At 42.0% G+C, this 20643-nt stretch overlaps 2 protein-coding genes across 2 annotated transcripts; both read right to left on the minus strand.

Moving 5' to 3' along the window:
* Positions 1-3232: 3232 nt before the first annotated feature.
* tspan7 (tetraspanin 7) lies at positions 3233-9969 on the minus strand. The gene is made up of 8 exons (XM_072444814.1): positions 9734-9969; positions 6574-6762; positions 6213-6287; positions 6026-6121; positions 5463-5618; positions 5170-5253; positions 4702-4781; positions 3233-4620 (listed from the first exon to the last, which is right to left on the minus strand). The coding sequence occupies exons 1-7, from the start codon at positions 9797-9799 to the stop codon at positions 4713-4715; spliced, it is 735 nt and encodes a 244-aa protein (XP_072300915.1). The 5' UTR covers positions 9800-9969; the 3' UTR covers positions 3233-4620; positions 4702-4712.
* Positions 9970-11969: 2000 nt separating this feature from the next.
* Positions 11970-20347, minus strand: katnal1 (katanin p60 subunit A-like 1). The gene is made up of 11 exons (XM_072444815.1): positions 20206-20347; positions 16054-16216; positions 15812-15969; positions 15426-15588; positions 14886-14998; positions 14702-14807; positions 13773-13931; positions 13566-13692; positions 13287-13421; positions 13082-13208; positions 11970-12235 (listed from the first exon to the last, which is right to left on the minus strand). The coding sequence occupies exons 2-11, from the start codon at positions 16213-16215 to the stop codon at positions 12037-12039; spliced, it is 1449 nt and encodes a 482-aa protein (XP_072300916.1). The 5' UTR covers position 16216; positions 20206-20347; the 3' UTR covers positions 11970-12036.
* Between the last annotated feature and the right edge of the window lie 296 nt (positions 20348-20643).

Below are 20643 nucleotides of genomic sequence, written 5' to 3' on the forward strand. Positions count from 1 at the left end.
GAGTGGCCTCAGAGTGACTGAAAAGTTTCAGTTCTACTTTTAATTCACTTTAACGAATGGGTAGAGCGACATGCATAAAGGAGATGTACAATGAAGACTGTACCAAATGTTCAGAATGATTCACTTCGGGGTGTTGGGATTTTCTTGGAGCTTCGACAGAACAAACTGACATTACATCACACTGCACATATCATTCCGATGACGCAGAAAATAGACATCCAGGGCGAGACTGTTGTATGAATATTCATTTAGCAGACATCAGCCCACAGCCGAACACCACGTTTAACCAATCCCATGCGTAGGGTGATTCCTGGGGGTGGATTAGTCCCATAAGAAAACGCAACTATGTATGTGAATAAACTTGTGCTTGATTAAACTTAATGTTTAATTAAGAAGGTTTTATAGGCAATAACAGGCACATTTTGATACTACGGGCCCTATTCTATTTGATTATAAGCTCCCTCATGCTGCACGGGTAACTTTGTTGTTTGTTGGTAAAATTGCATCCCGTAAACAGGGGTCCCCTGCACTAAAGGCCTGTATCAGATGCCCTTCCAAGAACTGGTTTACAACTTGTTGATGTGCTGTTTTTCTGAAACTTGAGCCTTGTGACAGTAAACACTTGTGGAACTGTCATTCTCCCATTTTCTCTGTGAACCCCTAAACAGAATAAGAACAGGAATAAGAGATGATGGTTGTTTACCTCACTCAACGGAAGTACACAAGAATGGGTTAGGATGGCACACATGCCATACAAGGACATGATGTTCTGTGTGGAAGGATTATTCTAGAAACTAACCGATGAATCACAGTTGCCCTGCTGGAATGGTGGGAATGTGAGCACTGGAGTCTATGTAGAACCTGCTATAGAACCTGTAGGTTTTGATTCCACCTCTAATGCTTGGAAATATTTGTCTCCTTTATGATAATGTTGAGTCCTCAACAAAAATAAACCCCTTGAATAGCCTTGCTTTAACTTTATGACACAATCCAAGGACACAGAATCAACTTGATAATAGGTCAAATGTACATTTTAAAATGCTCTTTCTCTCTCGCTTTTTCTCTCCTTTTTTCTTTAAGGTCTGGTGTAAAACACATACTTGATGAACAGTGGTTGGCGGTGAATGCATCTTTTCAATTGGTTGCCAACCGCCATTAAAAGTTACACAACAACAACAACAACGTTTTGAAATTCTATATTTCTGCCTTTCTTATTTGCAACCTACACAATATAGACTACTCATGTACAGAAGGGCTTTGTGTTCCCTGGCTAATTGTACACTACAGTTTAATGCCTCTTTCCAAATATGTTTTATCAACTGCGGTTTGGAAAAAGCAGGTCAATCACATGGAAAGTGAAGCGAGCGCACAGCCTCGACAGAGCTGTCAATCACAGCACCTCCTCAACGCATTGCCTTTCACTTGTCAGCGATGCACGATGCCTGAATAACCCGGGACCGGTTGGAAAGGGCTTAACGGGAGGCCATGTCACGTCTCTAGCGGGACATCTGCCGATTACCGTGGGTGTCATCATCAACGACCCAGCGCATCAAAAAGGGAGGAAGAAGAGGTTGGGGAAAGCGCCGGGATCGTATGTTGAGTGCTATTTCCCCTCGACCAGACAACTGCATTTAAACCAAGATTAAATGTTGATTTGCACATTTTTGGTTTCAGACGGATGCATATTTTTCATGCCATATTAGCGATGCTGCAATGTTTGTTTTTTAATTCCCAGAGTAGTCTAATCAGTCTAGATGCAGCCTCAGAAACGGTCTCCTTCGCCTCTATGATTTTTTCCCAGCCGCACATTTTTGTTTTTCCGAAGCTTAAAACTCATAATTCAGCTGTCTGCACTTGAACGAGCCTGTGCCCTTCTTAGATCCGCGCGGCTGTGAGTGAGTAATAGCGCTTCCCTGGTGGATGTCTCCCTCCCTCCAGCCTATAACCCATTAAGCGCAGTCAGGAGGCGGAGGCGGGCGGCGAGAGACGGAGGCGCGCCTCTGCCAGCGGCGCACACGCTCCATTAGCGGGCCCACTGCCGCGCCGCTCTCCCTCCCGCTCATTTGCGTAACAAGATTGCCGCGCGAGCGTTTTGCAAAGCACGTAGCCGATTCTCCGAGAGCGCGCGCGCCCTCGTCGTTCCGTTCGTACCTGCCGCTCACCGATCTTGTTTGTGTCTGCCGTAGCATGGCGAGCGCACGGAAGGAAGGGAGGAAGGGAGGAAGGGAGGACGGGAGGAAGGGAGGAAGGAGAGAAGGGAAGAGAGAGGGAGAGAGAGAGACAGAGAGAGACAAAGAGAGGGACATGCAGAGAGCGAGAGAGAGAGAAAGAAAGAGAGATACAGAGAGAGGGAGAGAGAGAGACAAAGAGAGAGAGAGAGATACAGAGGGAGACAAAGAGGGAGAGAAAGAGAGACAAAGAGAGAGAGGGAGAGAGAGAAAGAATGAGAAAGAAAGAGGGAGACACAAAGAGAGAGAGAGAGAGAGAGAGCGAACGAGAGAGAACGAGAAAGAGAGGGGGACATAGAGAGAGAGACAAAGAGAGAGCGAGAGAGGGGGACATAGAGAGAGAGAGACAACGAGAGAGAAAGGGAGGGAGCGAGACATAGAGGGAGAGAGAGACAATGAGAGAGCGACATAGACAGAGACAGAGAGAGCGAGCGAGAGCAACGGCGCGAGCGCTGTCACACATGCGGCGCTCGCGCTCTCGGATTCGCGGCGTTTCTGAGTTCCGTTTTGGAGTGGTGCTGAAGCGCCGCCACACGGTCGTGGGCGGTGGAGCCAAGCACGCGCGATCTTTTTCCTTTTTTTCTTTCTTTTTTTTCCCTTTTTTTTAGCACGCGCGATCTTCCGCTGCTGGCTTTCCATTTGATCCGGCTTAACACTTTACAAGGCGCGTTGACTCTCGAGGCATGCGCATTTAAGATCGCGCATTGAACTAAACTGAGAATAAATGCCCCGACATCGATTTGATCATGGGATCCACCAATTCTGCGGCATTATTTTTAATTTTCTTAAAGGATTTTTTTTTTTTTTTTTTGGTCCGTAGGCTTTATCATGCAGGACAGACCAGCGTAAAATGGGGAGAGAGAGAGGGAGGGGAGGACATGCAGTAAATCGTCGGGAGCCGGGAATCGCACTCACGACACTGCGACCACCCCGGAAGCACGATATAATGCTTATGTCATAACTGCTGAGTGGAGCATTGGGGGAAAAACGCAACGACAACAACATTGATTTTTAATATATTTATTGATAATAAGACCACTGATGGTGACTCAGAATAGTACAGCATGGTACAATTTCTTTCTGAGCCTCTAGCGACCCCGTGTGTAAGCTGGATGAAATTGCAATTTGGTATTTACAGGTCAGGATCAGTTTGAGGAGCAGACACTGTCATTGCGTTCTTCAAAGCAACGCGATTGTGTTAATCTTGGCAACAACCAAATACTGATCATTAACTAAAGTCCCTTCATAAATGAAAACACTCACAAAAAAACAAACAATTTATAAAACATGGCCACACTAAATATTTAAAAATATAAAAGATACGCACTCGAACTGAAACTACAAATTGCACATAACTCTCAACAAAACAATTGCCACAACAATGTTCTGCATGATTAGTTATACTGTTTATCAATTATCTATGAACAGCACATGTGCAGACTACCTGAAACATAAGGTTTTCCTTGTCGGAGAAACAATACATCATAAATTACATGTCCAATACATATCTACATTTTGAGTGAAACTACTGTAAACAAGCTACTACATAACATCGTTTCTAAAGGTTTTAGTGTGCTGTCACTGTAGATTCCCAAAGAAACTCAAAGTTTCCATGTCACCCTCAAATCCTTTGTTCAAATACATTATCACTGCTGCAAGAACAATACTTTACATTTACTTTAAGGTAAGTTAGAATAGTCTAATATAAACCAACATGCTTTATGACATGAAGAATGAATAGCAAACAAAACCCCAAACAAAGGTATTTGGTTCATTTATACAGCTATTTTAGAGCAGCATAAACATTTAAGATTTTAAATAGAGAGGAAAATGATTTATTACTGGAAGAAGTTCTAAAATACAAGCTTAAAAAGAGCATGTTTTATATTTTCAGCAACATTTAAATAATTTAAACCTTATTCCAGCATCAAGTTAATTGATTTTATATAAAAGATATGATCATGCTCAAAATATTTCCTTAACTTTCTTTTTACGGCTAAGGATAATTTTCCTGAATCTACATATAAACTTAAGATAATAATCAAAATATCCTAACCATAGGAATATACAATGATGAAAAAACTATATCTATCAAATAATTACTTTCAAGGTTTAGTGTATTGTACAAAGGCGATCATGTGCGTTGACTTGGTCAGTGGAACATGCAACCCTTAAAGAAGCCACACTTTATTCCCAGTCACATACTTGAAGCACTGGGGTAAAAACTACAATGTGCATGGGTAATGTGTGGTATCAAAAGCAGTGATGTATCAGCAGTGAGTCAAGGAATGATGCTTTACAGTAAGATACATAAAGATATTACATTAAGATTAGTGAGATTTGTTTCAGTAATTTACATCCCCGTGTCTACGCTTTCTTCTTTTTTCATCCCCTAAACACAAAAAATGTCTATGAGTAACTGTAAAATAATGAAAAAAACATTGCTAAAATCATAGCTGTGGCATTTTTATACCTTTTTCTCACTTACACCATCTCATACTGATTGGCTGTGATGATCCTTGAGAGGCAGCAAGCCAAAAGCATGCCGATCAACTGAAAGACAAAGCAGATAATAATGATTCTGATGTAGTCACACTAGAATTTCAATTTTAATCATGTCAGTAGCAGTTTAAATACATAAATCTACATACAAAAATCTAAACTATCTATTGTTTTAGATAGTGTATAAGTAATATTATTAGTATAAAAAATACAATAATAATAATAGAAACTATAAGTTGTATTTATAATGTGTAATTTAAATTGCCCTGAACAAAAAAAGAGAAACACCAGCATTTTTAAAGGATAAAAAAGTCACTGTAAAGCATAAAACTGTGACTGATAGGCTCTATCAGCTGTATTTCATTCTTCACTGTAAATAAGTGACTTGTCTATAGTGGAGCCCTTATGCAAACGTCTTGTACTGTGCATAGATGCTCACCTGTGAGGAGGCAATCCCAAACGTCACTCCAGCAATGATGGCCATGTTAGTTTCCATAAATGAAGTGACCAGCTCGTAGCATCCCTGAAACAGAAGGTTTTGTGGGATGTTAGGTTTCAGTAGGTCAGGGGGCGGGGACACATTAAATATGCAGGTTATGGGTCAAATGGAAATGTGAGAGAGCTTCTGAGGAAGGGGTTAAAGTGTAGAGAAACAACATGGGTAAACAAAACTTTCAAAAAGTATATGTGTGTTCTTAAGGTTAGGATTTTAGAAAGAGAGGGTGACCTTACTTGGTGGTAGACTTTGTTTGGAGCCACAGTTGCATTACGGAGGTCATCTTGGTTGCAGTCAGAGGAGTTGGAGCAGCAGCTAGCGGGAATACCATTGGATGGGTAATAGACACTGCCGAACCAGCTGGTGTAGTTGTACACGCCACAGCAACGCAGCTAAATGTGGAAACAACACATGCATGAAAACTCAGTGCAATGAAGAAGAATAAAGCTCCCCCCCAGAACTTTATGCAGTTATAATAGATGAGAATAATGTAGTAGGTAATCATACAGGTATTTTTTAATCAGGTATGTTACATATTTCTATTGTATATTAATCAAACTGCCAGTATCGAGTTATCGAGATCGATAAAATGTTTAATGTAGCAGACTAGCAGGAACTCGAAAGTCTTTACATTAGTATATTATTTATTAACTTCCAACGTGGAGTACTAAAAGAGAACCCTGAAGGAGAATTTGTATAATTTGCGCAGTAGGCGGCTGAAGCCCTGCTGCCAGCAAAGTATATGAATGAAATAAAAGTTTCAACATGAAAAACATATGATCAAACAATACATAAATACCTTGTGCTGCAAGTTGTCAACAGCACGGCTAGCTTCATCCTCAGCATTATAGTTTATGACCGCATCAGTGTATGTCCTATAAAAGGTCCCTTTTATCTACATCAAATATGCACACATATTAGTAATCAAAACAATAAGCACTGGTAGGTTATGAAAAAAAAAAATCTCTGCAGTTAGTTATTCTGACCTCATGACGAAACACAAATCCAGAGATTCCAGCAACCAACTCCGCAAGGAAGACCAGGGACAGAAACATGGCGTACTAAAAGAAAGAGAACTGTGAAGGGGAATTTGCATAGTTTGCACTGTAACCTTTTCCATTTCCCCAAGTCTGAATTCATACATCACCAGACTCACACGCACGCGGAGCACACACACACACACACACACACACACACACACACACACATAGAACCACACAAAGCCTCCCAGGTTCTATTGATGCTGTTAAACTGATAAAGGTCGGCCATTACACTTCATTGTGACAAACGAATCACCCCTTTCTCTCCTTGCAACCTCACACCCCAGCACCACGGTCTGTCTCTCACCAGTTTCAGCATCCATGGGCTTCCTCTGCAGGTGGCGAAGCATCCGAACAGGCCAAACACAATGATGACAGTCCCAGTGCCGATGAGGACGTAGGGAGCGTTGGTGGAGTTATCAGCGATCAGAGAGATGTACGGGCCAAGCATCAACTTTCCCCATACTCCAACTGCCAGCAGGATCGCTCCTGTTATCTGTAGAGCAACAGAATGGAGCAAATGAGCTATAACAACTCTATCTATGCAATTGTGCCATAGTAGAAGAGGGTTTTGCATGAGAGAGAGAGAGAGAAGGAGGTGAAAGAGGATCAAGAAAGATCTGCAATTAGTGTAAAGAGGAGATAAGAGGCAGACAATACAAACATATCACACGTACAGGCAATCAAATCAACTGCATGAATTCATACGCACACAGAAAGAGGAGAAAATAGAGAACTTTCTTTGATACAAGGTGAGACATTAACCCAGCTGCATTTCTAATGATGACAATAAAAGAGGGTGTTGAAGGCTCAGCTGGTCATGTGTTAGTCATCTAAAAGACAATGGTGAGAGCTACAGCTGCGAGAGGACCACTGCCCACAACAACCTGCCTCGATTTGAAGAAAATACCAAGTAATGTTTGTATTTTGAAGGAGAGGCCAGAAATAGGCTAATGGGTGAATGACTTGTGTGTGTGAGCCAAGATAAACTTGGCAGAAAAAGTTCAGAGAGTCCGATAATGCGCTCCAGATGGTGATTTATGTTTATAACTCTTAACATTTAGACTTTGCCCTGTTGACAGGGTGTGCCTTTCTTTTCCAAAGACATCTGCATGTCTCTGGTAAATGGTGATAAAAAAAACATTCAACAAGGCCTTGAATTTCTGATAAAACAAAAAGAGAAGCGTAAAAAAGTCTTTATTATTACCAATTTTAAAATTAAACTATTATTTTTTACAAAACTTCCATTAACTTCATGTTGCACTGTGCATGAACGCTATTATTTTGTATGTAGTTGCACTTATAAAACTGAATATTAAGGCCCATTGAGAACAGTGCAAATGGAATGAGGAACAAGGATTTATAATGTTGTCTGCCCTCACCATACTCTTAATATTATCTATGAGTTATGTTTGGGACAAACAAGTTCAACATAACATAGCTCATCTACATCAGTGGCTCCCCTGCTTAACTAGAGACTTTATGAGCCCTTCTTCACCAAAGAGCGCCCCCTAGAAAAACATCACATAGAAAAATGCAGATACGGATAAATAAACAATCATATGGGTATTATTTGTTCTAATACTTATTTTCATTTAAGTGTGATTTCTACTATTTAATTAGAAAAAAAAGTGTTTTTGATTACATGCCCTACATTTGCATTCAGGGATTGTTGGCTATATCTTGCTGGGAAAGGATTAATAAATGGTGGGAAATAGGATCACATGGATCAATATATCATAATAATTTATCATAATTATGTCTAATGTAGCCCTACATACCGGTAATACATTTACTTCTGTACAATGAAATGTTACACTACTGGGCTGAGATTTCAGAGAGCGATCCTCTAGATCACGATGTACCAACTGTTTATTGCCTACAGTGAGTAACCAAATATCTGAGAGCTGTGTTGTTGCATACAAATAACAAATAACTTGTCAGTGCAAAGTGTGCATTGTAAAGCCCGCGGGGGAGTGGGTTCAGGGAGGACGGCCCTGTCATGCCGACTTGCTGAATTCCAAACAGCTTCGGGGGCCCCTTCTCGTCCACCATGGTGCCGAGCGAGAAGCCCCCGGCGCGTTTTGTTTGAAATTCAATGCCAGACCGGCCACCCTGGTTACAGCTTGGGGTTTAAAACAGGTCACCCCGTCTTCACTGCACCCCACTGTTCTCTAATAAAGACACAGAAGGTGCAATGATAAAATATTCTGGCAAGGACACAGCACCGACACCAACACCTGCTCTGCATTGATCACATGCCATTCACACATTATCTGCATAACACGCTGATGACGGTCAAACTTAAACATGACATGGACATGGGCTCTCCTCTCTTGCCCATTGTGCCACCTCTCACTCTCTTTGCTGAGGCAGAGGTAAAGTCACCAGAGAGCTACGAGACACACTTCAGACTTCTGAAACCTGATGCTGTGGATGGATGGCAGAGCAAGGAGGCCAACGACCCTGACTAAATATAAAAGTGGAGCTCTGTGACACCGACTACGGGACTTTAGCAGCAAAGCTTTGTGTTGTAAGGTGCTACAATTATTTAGATGCTTCTGCAATGTAGAGGTGTTTTTTATTACGTATGTTGCATTAGGACAAATTCAATCGATCACATTTCGATCACATCCCATAAGCTTACTTTTAAGTCCTTATTGACAACAACAGGCTTGTTATGTAGATGGATCTGTGGTAAGCTTAAGAAAAGTGCTGCTGTCATTTATATATATTTTTAATGCTAACACAAATGAAATACAATAGAACATGATGGATATATTGAACAATGTCATTTTAAACCTATCTGAACCAAAATCTGAATCTGAACCTAATCGTATGAAAAAGCATGGAAATATAGGTTACAAAGTTTACATTACAAATGATTCTAGACTATCCATGCTTAATGTTATCTTATGGCCCATTTGCCAGTTTTGCATAACTGTTGCAAATGCAGGTGCAGCAGGCCCGCCTCTGCTTATGTCGTTGAAGTTGATTTTTTTTTCAATGAAAGCAGAAAACCTGTTGTTTTGCGTGCGTAATGGTGCAGGGTCTCTTTAAGAGCCCACGCGAACGGCCCGAAATGCAAGAATGGCGATAATGTGCTTCAAACGACAAATAAAACCCCCCAACGAGGCCCGTTAGTGTCACCGTCTCGACATATGCGGGATAAATTGTTGCGGTGATACCAACACCCCAAACCACCATGATGCTATGTGGGCCATGCACCGCCACTAACGCCCCGCGGACACAAATATAACCCTTACATAAAGCCATATCGTAATACGACACAAATTCACGGCAGAAAATCAAAATGTGTCAAACAGTCTTCAATCGGTCCCGTTATTTCCCCCACCACACGGATGATGCTGCCTCTGACCAGCCTTTGAATAAAAGACGGAAAATAAAGCGCGATCGCCGTTATTTACGCGGAGTAAACGCGCACGACGGCGAAAAAAGAGACGTACCCAGAAGACGAAGGAATACACGATGAGGAGCGTTTTGAGGCAGGTGATGACCGGTTTTGTCTCCATTGTGAGGGTCTAGAGCCAGTGTGATGGTGGAGAAAGTGAAGGGGCGAAAACACGTCTCCTCCTCGATCTGCGGCGCTGCAACCGACGCGCTGATGCGGCCACAGCGTCACTCCGGGGCCGAAGCATCAGCCGGAGCAGGTTGCGCTCATCACTGACAGAGCTGATAAGAAAAGACTTCATCTGCACCTTTACAATCTCATCATACGTGTGTCTGAGTGTGGAACATGGACAGACATGTTGTGCTTTGGCGTTCAGGGATTTGTACAGGACGCATTGTTTGGATGGTCGTGGCAAGTGTGAGGTGGACACAAACGTGGTCTAATTTAAAACCCCATCACGTTAAGTTAAAAAAAAACCCAAACAAAACTACAAAACCAAACAAACATGCAGCCTTCATGTGAGCAGACTTGCCTCTCCACAGACTTGACGCGTAACTTGGCCTGGTGGAGGGTTCACTATCTGCATGTCTCCATGGACATTGCATGGAATGCTCCACACTACAGTGAAATGTGTGTCCAGTTTCCACCACCAGAAATGTTATGTGGTTTAAACATTATTATGAACAGTCTAACATTGTGTACATTTTTAAACCAACTCTTCTAGTAGAAGCTAATTCTTGTGGTACATGGTGAAAATGCTTTCAATTACAAATAAAAGTATAAAGTACACATGAAAAAGTAAACCTTAAAGTACTATTTAGTTAGTTACACAACTATAATAGCATTAAAAATATATACATATATTCTTTAACAAAACCTCATCAACAACTGTATAAATATTAAATATACTGTTTTCAACAGCAGTCTGCATATTTACAGACCTGTGGACCATCACTGCTGGCGGTGCAGTGCTATTATAAGTGTTTGAATAGAAAAGAGCTGAGACAGAAGCGAGGCGTGCATTGGAACAATTGGTCGGTACCACCAATCTGTGTAATTCTACTCTAATACTAGGCTACTTGCTTTCCACAGACAAGATTGCCACTGGAATAAAAATTTAAGCATGGAATAATGCAAAACAATATCTATAAAATTAAATTATAAATTAACAATAACAATTTACATATTTTTCTAATTTATTTATCTATAAATGGGGAAAAACTCAATGAGAGACTCTTTCATGTGTACCCTGTTGAATACACAACACATCATTTATGTTGTCGTGTTAATGGCAGTTGGCAGCCAACTGAAAATGTGCATTCACCACCACCAGTTCTACTCTAAGCATTTGTTTTACACTATACCGTAAAAAAATTAAAAAAGAGCGAGAATCCACAGAATTTTCGTAAATTTATTATAAAATACAATATATTATATTGTAATTTTCTAATAAAATTACAATACAACTTGGAATGTAATTCTGAAGCGCAACAATAGCTTGAACATAGTACAAGCCTAATTTTACATGTAAAAAAGAAAGTCAACACCAAGTAAACGTTTAAGACTATAGTGTATAAAATGGTCTGTTGACAGTGCAAACCAGAAACAAAGAGTGGGTCATTAAAACTAAATAGAGATAAACATAATATAGCCATAAAAGTAGTTCAAGTCTGACTATGAAAGCAAACAGATTAGCAACATTTTCCTAATATTAATAGGCAGTAATACTCCAAAAGTCCCATTCACACAAGGTTCAGTCCCAGAACATTGCAGGGTTTGTTGACTGAAAGTGGAACTTAACTGCACAGTGTAACCATGGAAACCAAGCTTGTAACCAAAGAAACGAGCAGTGGTACTGGCATTTTACTGGCTTTATTCACACATAACCATTCCCTGCATTATGCCTGGAAATTTACCAGGAAAATGACCAGATTAAAAATTCAGGGATTTCACTTCTGGCTTCATTCACACAGTAACTGCTCAGGACAATGGCAGGTACATTTCCAGGTGTGAATGGGGCGTCACAGGCTTCATACTTTTTTGTTCTCTTTATTTTTTTAAAAGCATGGAAAGAAAAGAAGACAAAATACATAGATTACTAAACATATAGAAAGCTTTAACAGGGCAACTTTAGGAATTATTGAGAAAAACAAAAATCTAAAAAAACACATATTTTAAATAAATAAATTACTAATTTGTAAGAGCTATAAACTCTGCTAATTCAAGTATTTTAAGACAGTAGTTCTCAATGTGGACATTGGCTTTCTAATCTAGAAGAAAGTGGCGAGGCGCTAGTATGTTAATTACCATTAATGACATCACAGTACCTCTTCCTTCATTTGAACCACACACCTCTCTTTAAACTGACCCAAACTCGGCCATCCACGCCTCATACTTCTCCAGATCAGCAGCAGAGACAGATTTGGAAATTTTCTTCAGTGTGAGAGTGAAGTCCTCCATAGTCACAGGCATCTGCAGCTCATCTTTAGGCAGAGCTCGGATCTCTTCAGGGCTCAGTCCCTGAATTCGACGCCGCATCGCCATCATTGATGCATCTCTACGTGCAAAAGACATAGGCATTTTATTTACTCACCCATATGTAATATATGACCTTATGTCATGATAAAGCCACTATTTTCATCTGTACACTGTATCTCCATATCCATCTCTTACCCATATATTACCTAGATATTTTACAATTACGATATTTTAGTTTACACATTTGTACCCGTTACATTATAAGTCTGTTAGTAAGAAAAAGGATCCAACAGATCAAAAGAATAGGCACAGTATATTGTATATATACTTTTTAAACATAATTTTAGCAGTCATTTAAATATTTTGCTTTTTAGTACCATTTATTTTTCACTTGTTTATAGTACTGTGTAGTGTGAACAACTGTGTCCAAGTGATTTCCTTGTGGATCAATAAAGTTAGTCTATATACAGATTTATAGCACGCTTCACTTCAGAATAATTCATTTATATATTGTGTTTAGGAAAAACTGTTTTCCTTATTATAATCACTACAACTCAGAACAAATGGCCTAACATTCACATCATGACTACAATTAAGACAAGACAACACATTTAGTTAATTATGTGGTTCTTGAATCACGGCACATCATTTGGAGGCAAAGATAAATGTGTACATTTTCCACCAAAGAACAACAAACATACAAATATACAACGAATAAAGAAATATTACATTAAGTATAAAGGTACTACCATGTATTTAGGTGTATTTTAGATTTGTTTGTGATGAATGCATACCCACTGCAGTTTTTTAAGTTTTGTTATATCCCCTTTTCAGTCACAACGCTATTAAGTATGTCAATAAATATAGTTTTGTTTCTCACGAAGCTCATGTAATCATGTAATAGGTGAAGCGCTTCTTTACACACCTGCAAACGTTAGTAATGTCCGATCCGGAGTAACCGGCAATATTTTCAGCAATTCCCTCCAGATCTACATCATCCGCCAACTCCACTTCTCTCAGGTTGATTTTCAGTAGCTCGACTCGACCCACAACTATGCACAAATGGACACAAATGAATTCAATACCACTGTTTAACCAATGAAACTGTCCATTAATGGAGGGGAGCCAACCTGTGGGAAGGGGGATGTAGATGCGTTTTTCCAAGCGCCGGCGTAGCGCTTCATCTATGTCCCATGGGAAATTTGTGGCAGCCAGGACCATAACCATCTTTGAAGGGTCATCATTCTCCATTGCTCCCCCAACACCTTGTCAATAAACACACAAAAATAACAGGTCATACAGTATTAGATGGAGGTGATGGGTTCTTAGTTTTAGTCTCTTCCAGTTAGTGCCTTCATTATTATTATCAGAATGGGTTTTTAATCATGCATGACATATTAAGATCTTACCATCCATTTGAACTAACATTTCTGATTTGACCCTGCGACTGGCTTCATGTTCATCGGATGTTCCTCTTCTTCCACATATTGAGTCAATTTCATCTATGAAGATTGTGGTTGGTGCATAAAACCGAGCCTTGGAAAAAGAGGTGGTTAAATATAATTTAAGAAAGTTTTATGAATAACGGCAGTTGTAGTCATCATACAGAAACAAACCATTTCAAACAGCAAGCGGACAAGTTTTTCTGACTCGCCTCGATATTTCGCTGTGACAGTGGAGGACGACACGTTGAAAAAAGTGGTTCCACATTCCGTTGCCACAGCTTTGGCCAACATGGTCTTGCCTGTCCCTGGAGGGCCTACCATTAATACACCCTAAAAGGACAAATTACATGGTTTAAAAAGGTCAATGGAATTTAGAGATGACCTACTTTAATGTTTATTAGTCATCACTCTTTGTAAACAATTACAAAAGACATTGAGCCATGAATACAAAAAGTACGGCTCATTGCAATTTCTGTAGTTGCTGTGCAACTACATGGATTTACTGTTCAAGAAGGGTGCAAACTTACTGATATATTTTTATAATGTGTTGTATAAAACATTTGATTATATATAAATGTTGGTCTGCACTCAAAGCACATTAGCTCAGTTATGCATGCATACATTACACAAATAAAGAACTTTTTAATATTCAATGAAAAATGAAAAATGAACACTCACAGGGTGAGCCCAAGGGCAGAGCCCTCACATGAGGACATGAGTGCAGAGAACAAGCCCGACCCCATCATTTACGGTCATACTGTTTACTTAGACAAAATGTGTACATAAATAAGTGGTATGATCCATGGACAACACATTTTCTATCTTCAACTTTTTAGAAACAAACTTATAAAACATAAAACATAGAACACGACCAGAGCGCAAAGGACAAAATAAAAAGAACACAAGCAGCACAGTACATTTACGAAAACAAAATCACAACACATGATTATTTTCTCCTGTTCTTAATAAACACTTTATGTAATATTTTATATTTGGACTACTTATTTAAGTTTAGCTTGGTGCAAGTCAGTGTCATTTCTCAAACACTGTGACGCAGTAGGTTCTAAAAATAGCAGTGCATATGCATTCTGGTTTGTTACCTTCCAGGGGCGACGAATGCCCTTGAAGAAATCTGGCATCCACATGGGCAGGACCACTGCTTCTCTCAGCAGCTTCTTAGCATCTTCTAGGTCAGCAATGTCATTCCTTTATAAAGACAACCAAGCTCTTGAAGTAAGAAAATACATTATACTTGAAGAAAATGTAAATAAATTGGCCTCATACCAGTGAACATTGGGATTTCGGGATACAATATCTCTCTCCAATGTATCAACAAGGTCACCGTCATATCCTGTGCCAACAAATCTTTTCTCAGCGTCTCCAGCATTCTTTGTAAGCTAAAAGAATAACAGTTAACGTTATTACATCTTACAGTAAAATAACTACTTTCTAAGTTCATACAGTATTTTGTACTACCCATGTCTCCTACATACGTTTGTTTTCTTGATCATCAGCACGTTGATGCTCTGCCCTTTCTTTCTATGAATAATAGCTTCAATCATTGTTAATCCTTTTTTTCCATGATTGAGCAGCCCTATTCTATATGATAAAATGTTTTGTTTTTTGGCCCATAGGCTTCATTAGACAGGAAAGATAGCGTGAAATGGGATATTAGAGAGAGGGAGGACATGCAGTTATCTTATCTTATCTTAAATAGTCAAGAGTTGGGCTTCAAACTCACATGTGCTGTGACTTATCCACTCGACCACGGGGCAGCACAAAATCTGTCATTGTTACGCCGATCAATCACAGCTACTGACTGACCTTATCCTCTTTGGTCTTGGCCCTGGCGTCTCTGTTTCCAGGTCGTTCAGCTTTCGGTTTGTCCTGGCCACGGTTCGCAGGCCCGGCTCCTCGATGCTGGACCTGGGGCAAGTCTTTCTTCAGTTGCTTGGCGCCACTGCTGGGACGCTTCTGACCGAGATGTCTGTAGAACGAGCACGTTATACGGTCCGTGTTCTAAAACGGTCACTTAGTAAAATCTCAGGCAAAGTGAAACGGCAGCACATGCAAATCTGTCTGCCATTCAAAATACTTCCTCATTCTTCCCTGCTCCAACCATAAGCAGCGATAGTAAAACGTTAGGTGTAATGAAATAGGTTTAAATTATGAATAAAAGTGTTTGTGGTGGTGATATTGGTGATACACACCTGTGCTCTGCTGGAATGGGAGGAGGCCACACTAGATCCTCAGGTCTTTCCTCTGATTGAGGCGTGAGGTGGTCAAAAGGCTTGTCCGACCTAAAGTTCTCAAGAGTTCCATTGATGCTTTTGACTTGTTCATATTCCTCGATAAGTTCTTGTCTCAGCTACAAAGAGTGCAAGAAACATGATGCGAGACATAAACAAACATTGCCCATCGATGCACTTTGACCCGTGACACTTAACGTTACCTGTTGCCATCTGACTTTGAGAGCAGGATCTTTGAGGGACTGATAATGCTTATGGATCTGCTGAATAACTCCTTGATAGTACACCATGGAGGAGTCATAGTTGCCCAGAAGAGCATATTCACGCCCCTTCTTGGCATTGTCACAAATATCCGCAATGTTCATCCTGGAAGACGTAAAAGTCAGAGGTAAGAAATGTAAAATAAAATAAATAAACTAGGCACATGATTGACCAGATGCAAATCATAAACAGATGTAACAGACATGTACCTATGCCAGAGCTTATCACAACTTTTTCTACGCCCCCCACAGCCTCAGGGACAGTAAAGAATTGGCGCTTCACCACTGTAAATATATATCGTCACTGTGGATCATTGTGGATCAATGCGGATCACTGTGGATTATTTTTACCACTGCGGGTCAACGGCTGTCACACAGACTGCTTTCTGCAAGTGCTAAATTACCGCCAGACTTTGTTGTTGCTGTTGCTGCTGTTGCTGTTGTTGCTGTTGCTGCTGTTGCTGCTGTTGCTGCTGTTGCTGCTGCTGCTGCTGCTGCTGCTGCTGCTGCTGCTGCTGCTGCTGCTGCTGCTGCTGCTGCTGCTGCTGCTGCTGCTGCTGCTGCTGCTGCTGCTGCTGCTGCTGCTGCTGCTGCTGCTGTTGTTGTTGTTGTTGTTGTTGTTGTTGTTGTTGTTGTTGTTGTTGTTGTTGTTGTTGTTGTTGTTGTTGTTGTTGTTGTTGTTGTTGTTGTTGTTGTTGTTGTTGTTGTTGTTGTTGTTGTTGTTGTTGTTGTTGTTGTTGTTGTTGTTGTTGTTGTTGTTGTTGTTGTTGTTGTTGTTGTTGTTGTTGTTGTTGTTGTTGTTGTTGTTGTTGTTGTTGTTGTTGTTGTTGTTGTTGTTGTTGTTGTTGTTTTATGGCGGTTGGCATCCAAGTGTTGCATTACCGCCAGACTTTATTCCTCAGACTTTGTCGTAGTCCTCAGACTCTGTCGTAGTCCGTAAAAGTACTCCTTCCATTGCTTTGGTGTTACAAAGCCCATGAGGTCATGATATGTCTTTGTGACTAGAATAGTTGTTGTTGTTTCAGAGACCAACCGGCTTTATTCCAGGGAGACTCTTCTTCATCTTCCTCTCCTTCTTTGACGTTCGGTGCTTCCACCGTACAGCTTTATTCTTTAGGCTTCATTCTATAGGCTTTAATATGTCCACTGATGTCGCTGCTTGGTAGCCGTGCGTCTACGAGACTGGGCGAGGACAGGAGACCACCCCCACCCCCATCTCGTCACTCTGATCACTCTGACTCCCCAAAAGCAGACCCCCATCACTCCGACTCCCATTTAGCGCCTTTAGCCTGTTTTCTATATCTGCCCAATCAAGCTCCCCTGTTCCAAGGAATCTCCCTGCAGCTTTAGCAATGATCCAGATCCTTTCAGTTCTGCTTTGAGTCTGAGCAGCACAGTTTACAACATCCACCATAAAAAGTACAAAATCCTCTCTATCCACAACCAGGGTATTCTCATTAATTCTGGAACCTGCACACTTGGGACCTCCACTCTTGAAACCTTCACACTTCTTGGGAGCCTTGCTGGCCTTTCTCATTTCGCCCTGGCTGGGAGCAGCGCTGGCTCCTCTCTCTGTATTTACTCTAAACTCATTACTTGAAACTTTCTTGACTGCATCTGCATAGGATATACCTTGAGAGACCTTTATTTTATGCACCTCAGCAGCTCTTTTGCTAAACCTGCATCCCCCGTAGGCAGAGCTATGTTCTTCCCCACAGTTACAGCACTTCAGTTTTGTTCCCACGTCACACTTCCCATACTCGTGATCTCCTGCACATTTACCACATCTTTGCCTCCCTCTACAGACCGCTGCAATATGCCCAAAGCGCTGGCACTTAAAGCAACGCAGGGGCGGTGGAACATATGGCCTAACGTCATGGCACATGAACCCAATGAACACCTTACTAGGCAGGCACCTCCCTTCAAGTGTTACCATTACCGACAAGCTGTCACATCTTACCCCAGACCGGGTCACCTTCAACCGCCTAGCGTCCACCACCGTAGCTCCAGTCAAATTCTCCTTAACTTCATCCACAGACGTCGCCGTAGGGACGCCTACGATAACTCCTCTGACCGTGTTTCTTTCAGCATCAGACACAAGAATGTCCTTTCCACCCAGACGTTTAGTTCCAATCGCCTTCCGTTGCTGAGCCGCGTCCTTGCACACAACCAGCAGCGAGCCATCTCTAAGGACACTTGCACTCTTGATCACTCCCACAGCTACAGTTAGGCTCTTTGACAATGCCACTGAATTCCACTCCTTAAAGGACGCACTATCCTGTGCAAGCTTTATGATCACCTTACAGTCTCTGCTCTCACCCCGGATATCAATAGCTTCAGCCTCATCCTGCTGCTCATTCCCAGAACCCTCGGACAAGCTAAGGGACTTTTTACGTTTCCGGGCACGTGCAGCCAGAAAAGGCTGCTCCTCCACGCCGTCCAGAACGTCTTCGACCACCGATCCACTCTCCTCCGCCATCTCCCGTCTCTCCCAGACCGGGTCACCTTCGACCGCCTAGCGTCCACCACCGTAGACTTTGCATTTATGTTTTATTGTGTTCAAAGCCCATGGGATCAAAGAGGAAAGGAATCGAAAGCGCACACATTCTTTTTGCAAATGCTTTATATCGACAAATGAGCCGGTCAGTAGCAGAGCAAGTTCAAACGTTGGGGTGGGTGCAGAGAGAGGAGCCAGCGCTGCTCCCAGCCGGGGCGAGGTGAGAGGGGCCAGCGTGGCTCCCGAGGGGTGTGAGGGTTTCGGGAGTGGAGGTCCCAAGTGTGCAGGTTCCGGAATTGGTGAGGGTGCCCTGGTTGTGGATAGAGAGGATTTTGTGCTCTTTATGGTGGATGTTGTGGGCTGTGCTGCTCAGACTCAAGGCAGAGCTGAGGGGATCGGGATCATTGCTGGGGCTGCAGGGAGATTCCTTGGAACAAAGGAGCTTGATTGGGCAGGTATGGAAAACGGGCTGGAGGCGCTGGATGGGAGTCGGAGTGATGGGGGTCTGCTTGTGGGGAGTCAGAGTGATCGGAGTGACGGGATGGGGGTGGGGGTGGTCTCCTGTCCTCGCCCGGTCTCGTAGACGCACGGCTACCAAGCAGCGACATCAGTGGACATATTAAAGCCTATAGAATGAAGCCTAAAGAATAAAGCTGTACGGTGGAAGCACCGAACGTCAAAGAAGGAGAGGAAGATGAAGAAGAGTCTCCCTGGAATAAAGCCGGTTGGTCTCTGAAACAACAACAACTATTCTAGTCACAAAGACATATCATGACCTCATGGGCTTTGTAACACCAAAGCAATGGAAGGAGTACTTTTACGGACTACGACAGAGTCTGAGGACTACGACAAAGTCTGAGGAATAAAGTCTGGCGGTAATGCAACACTTGGATGCCAACCGCCATAAAACAACAACAACAACAACAACGTTGGATTCAAATAGGGGAATGTAGCGTCCAGTCAAATTGAGAAGGGCAGAACTGGTGGTTAAATGAGTTTTTTATTGGTTCCACTCAGTGTCATTCAACCAATGTCAGAGCTAGGTAAGAACAAATAAAGACAATACATTTTGCTTTACAGAAAGGGAAGGGAACAGGACGTGCGGCGGAACAGAGGTGGGACAGGGAAGAGACAGAGGAGGGACAGGGGAGAGACAGGGGTGGGACAGGGGAGGGACAGGGGTGGGACAGGGGAGAGACAGGGTTGGGACAGAGGGACACAGAGACCCACTCCTCCGCTACTCTCTAGTATTTAAAGATTAACCACGTGTTGGTACTGAGCGTTTTTCTGTGGCTCAAAACACGTCTGTCCCGGTAATGCGCACACATTTCTCCAAACGTCTCGCGCCCCCCTTGGCACGGCTCTACGCGCCCCACACTTGAATCAAGGCTGCATGCAGCACGCTAGCTAGCGTTAACTAAGCTAGCTGTAAAGTGGATGTGTAAAGGGAAGCAATCGAGCAAAACCAGCAGGAGGATAATAAATAAATCATGGCGTCTATCCTTAATCCTCTCTTCGGTTTAGAGATAAACACACAAACACACTCAGACACAACACAAGAAGTGCGTTACACGTACATTCATAAGGCGTTCACGTACCTTGCCCATGCACTGTAGCTCAGCTGTTGAGCCCTAACAGCGGTTGATGGTTTAGGTGGATAAAATGCGCGCTCTGTGTTGTTAGTGAAGTGTTACCATGGCCGCAGAGACATGTGCCGCGTACAGAGCAGCTGCCGCGGTGCGTTCAAATACACTGAGGAAAGGCAAGTGCTCTACGACTTTGTTCATCACACTGCGTTTCAAAAGAGTAAAACGGGTCTAACATATATATACAACAATAGTGTACAACTACGTATATACAATCTGGAAACAAGAGGCGGTTTACCAACAGGTTAAGTGAACACGTCCGGATTAATTACAGAGGTTGACCACTAAACGGAGCCAAAGATCCATTGCTCCTCTGGCTCTGCAGTGACTGAAACTCACCACTGAGAATACGTCAAACTATATTTTTTTTATTAAAGCAAAATATATATT

Source organism: Eucyclogobius newberryi, unplaced genomic scaffold (assembly GCF_026437365.1).
Source record: "Eucyclogobius newberryi isolate DKJ021-1_F unplaced genomic scaffold, fEucNew1.0.hap1 SCAF_14, whole genome shotgun sequence".
Classification (NCBI taxonomy): domain Eukaryota; kingdom Metazoa; phylum Chordata; class Actinopteri; order Gobiiformes; family Gobiidae; genus Eucyclogobius; species Eucyclogobius newberryi.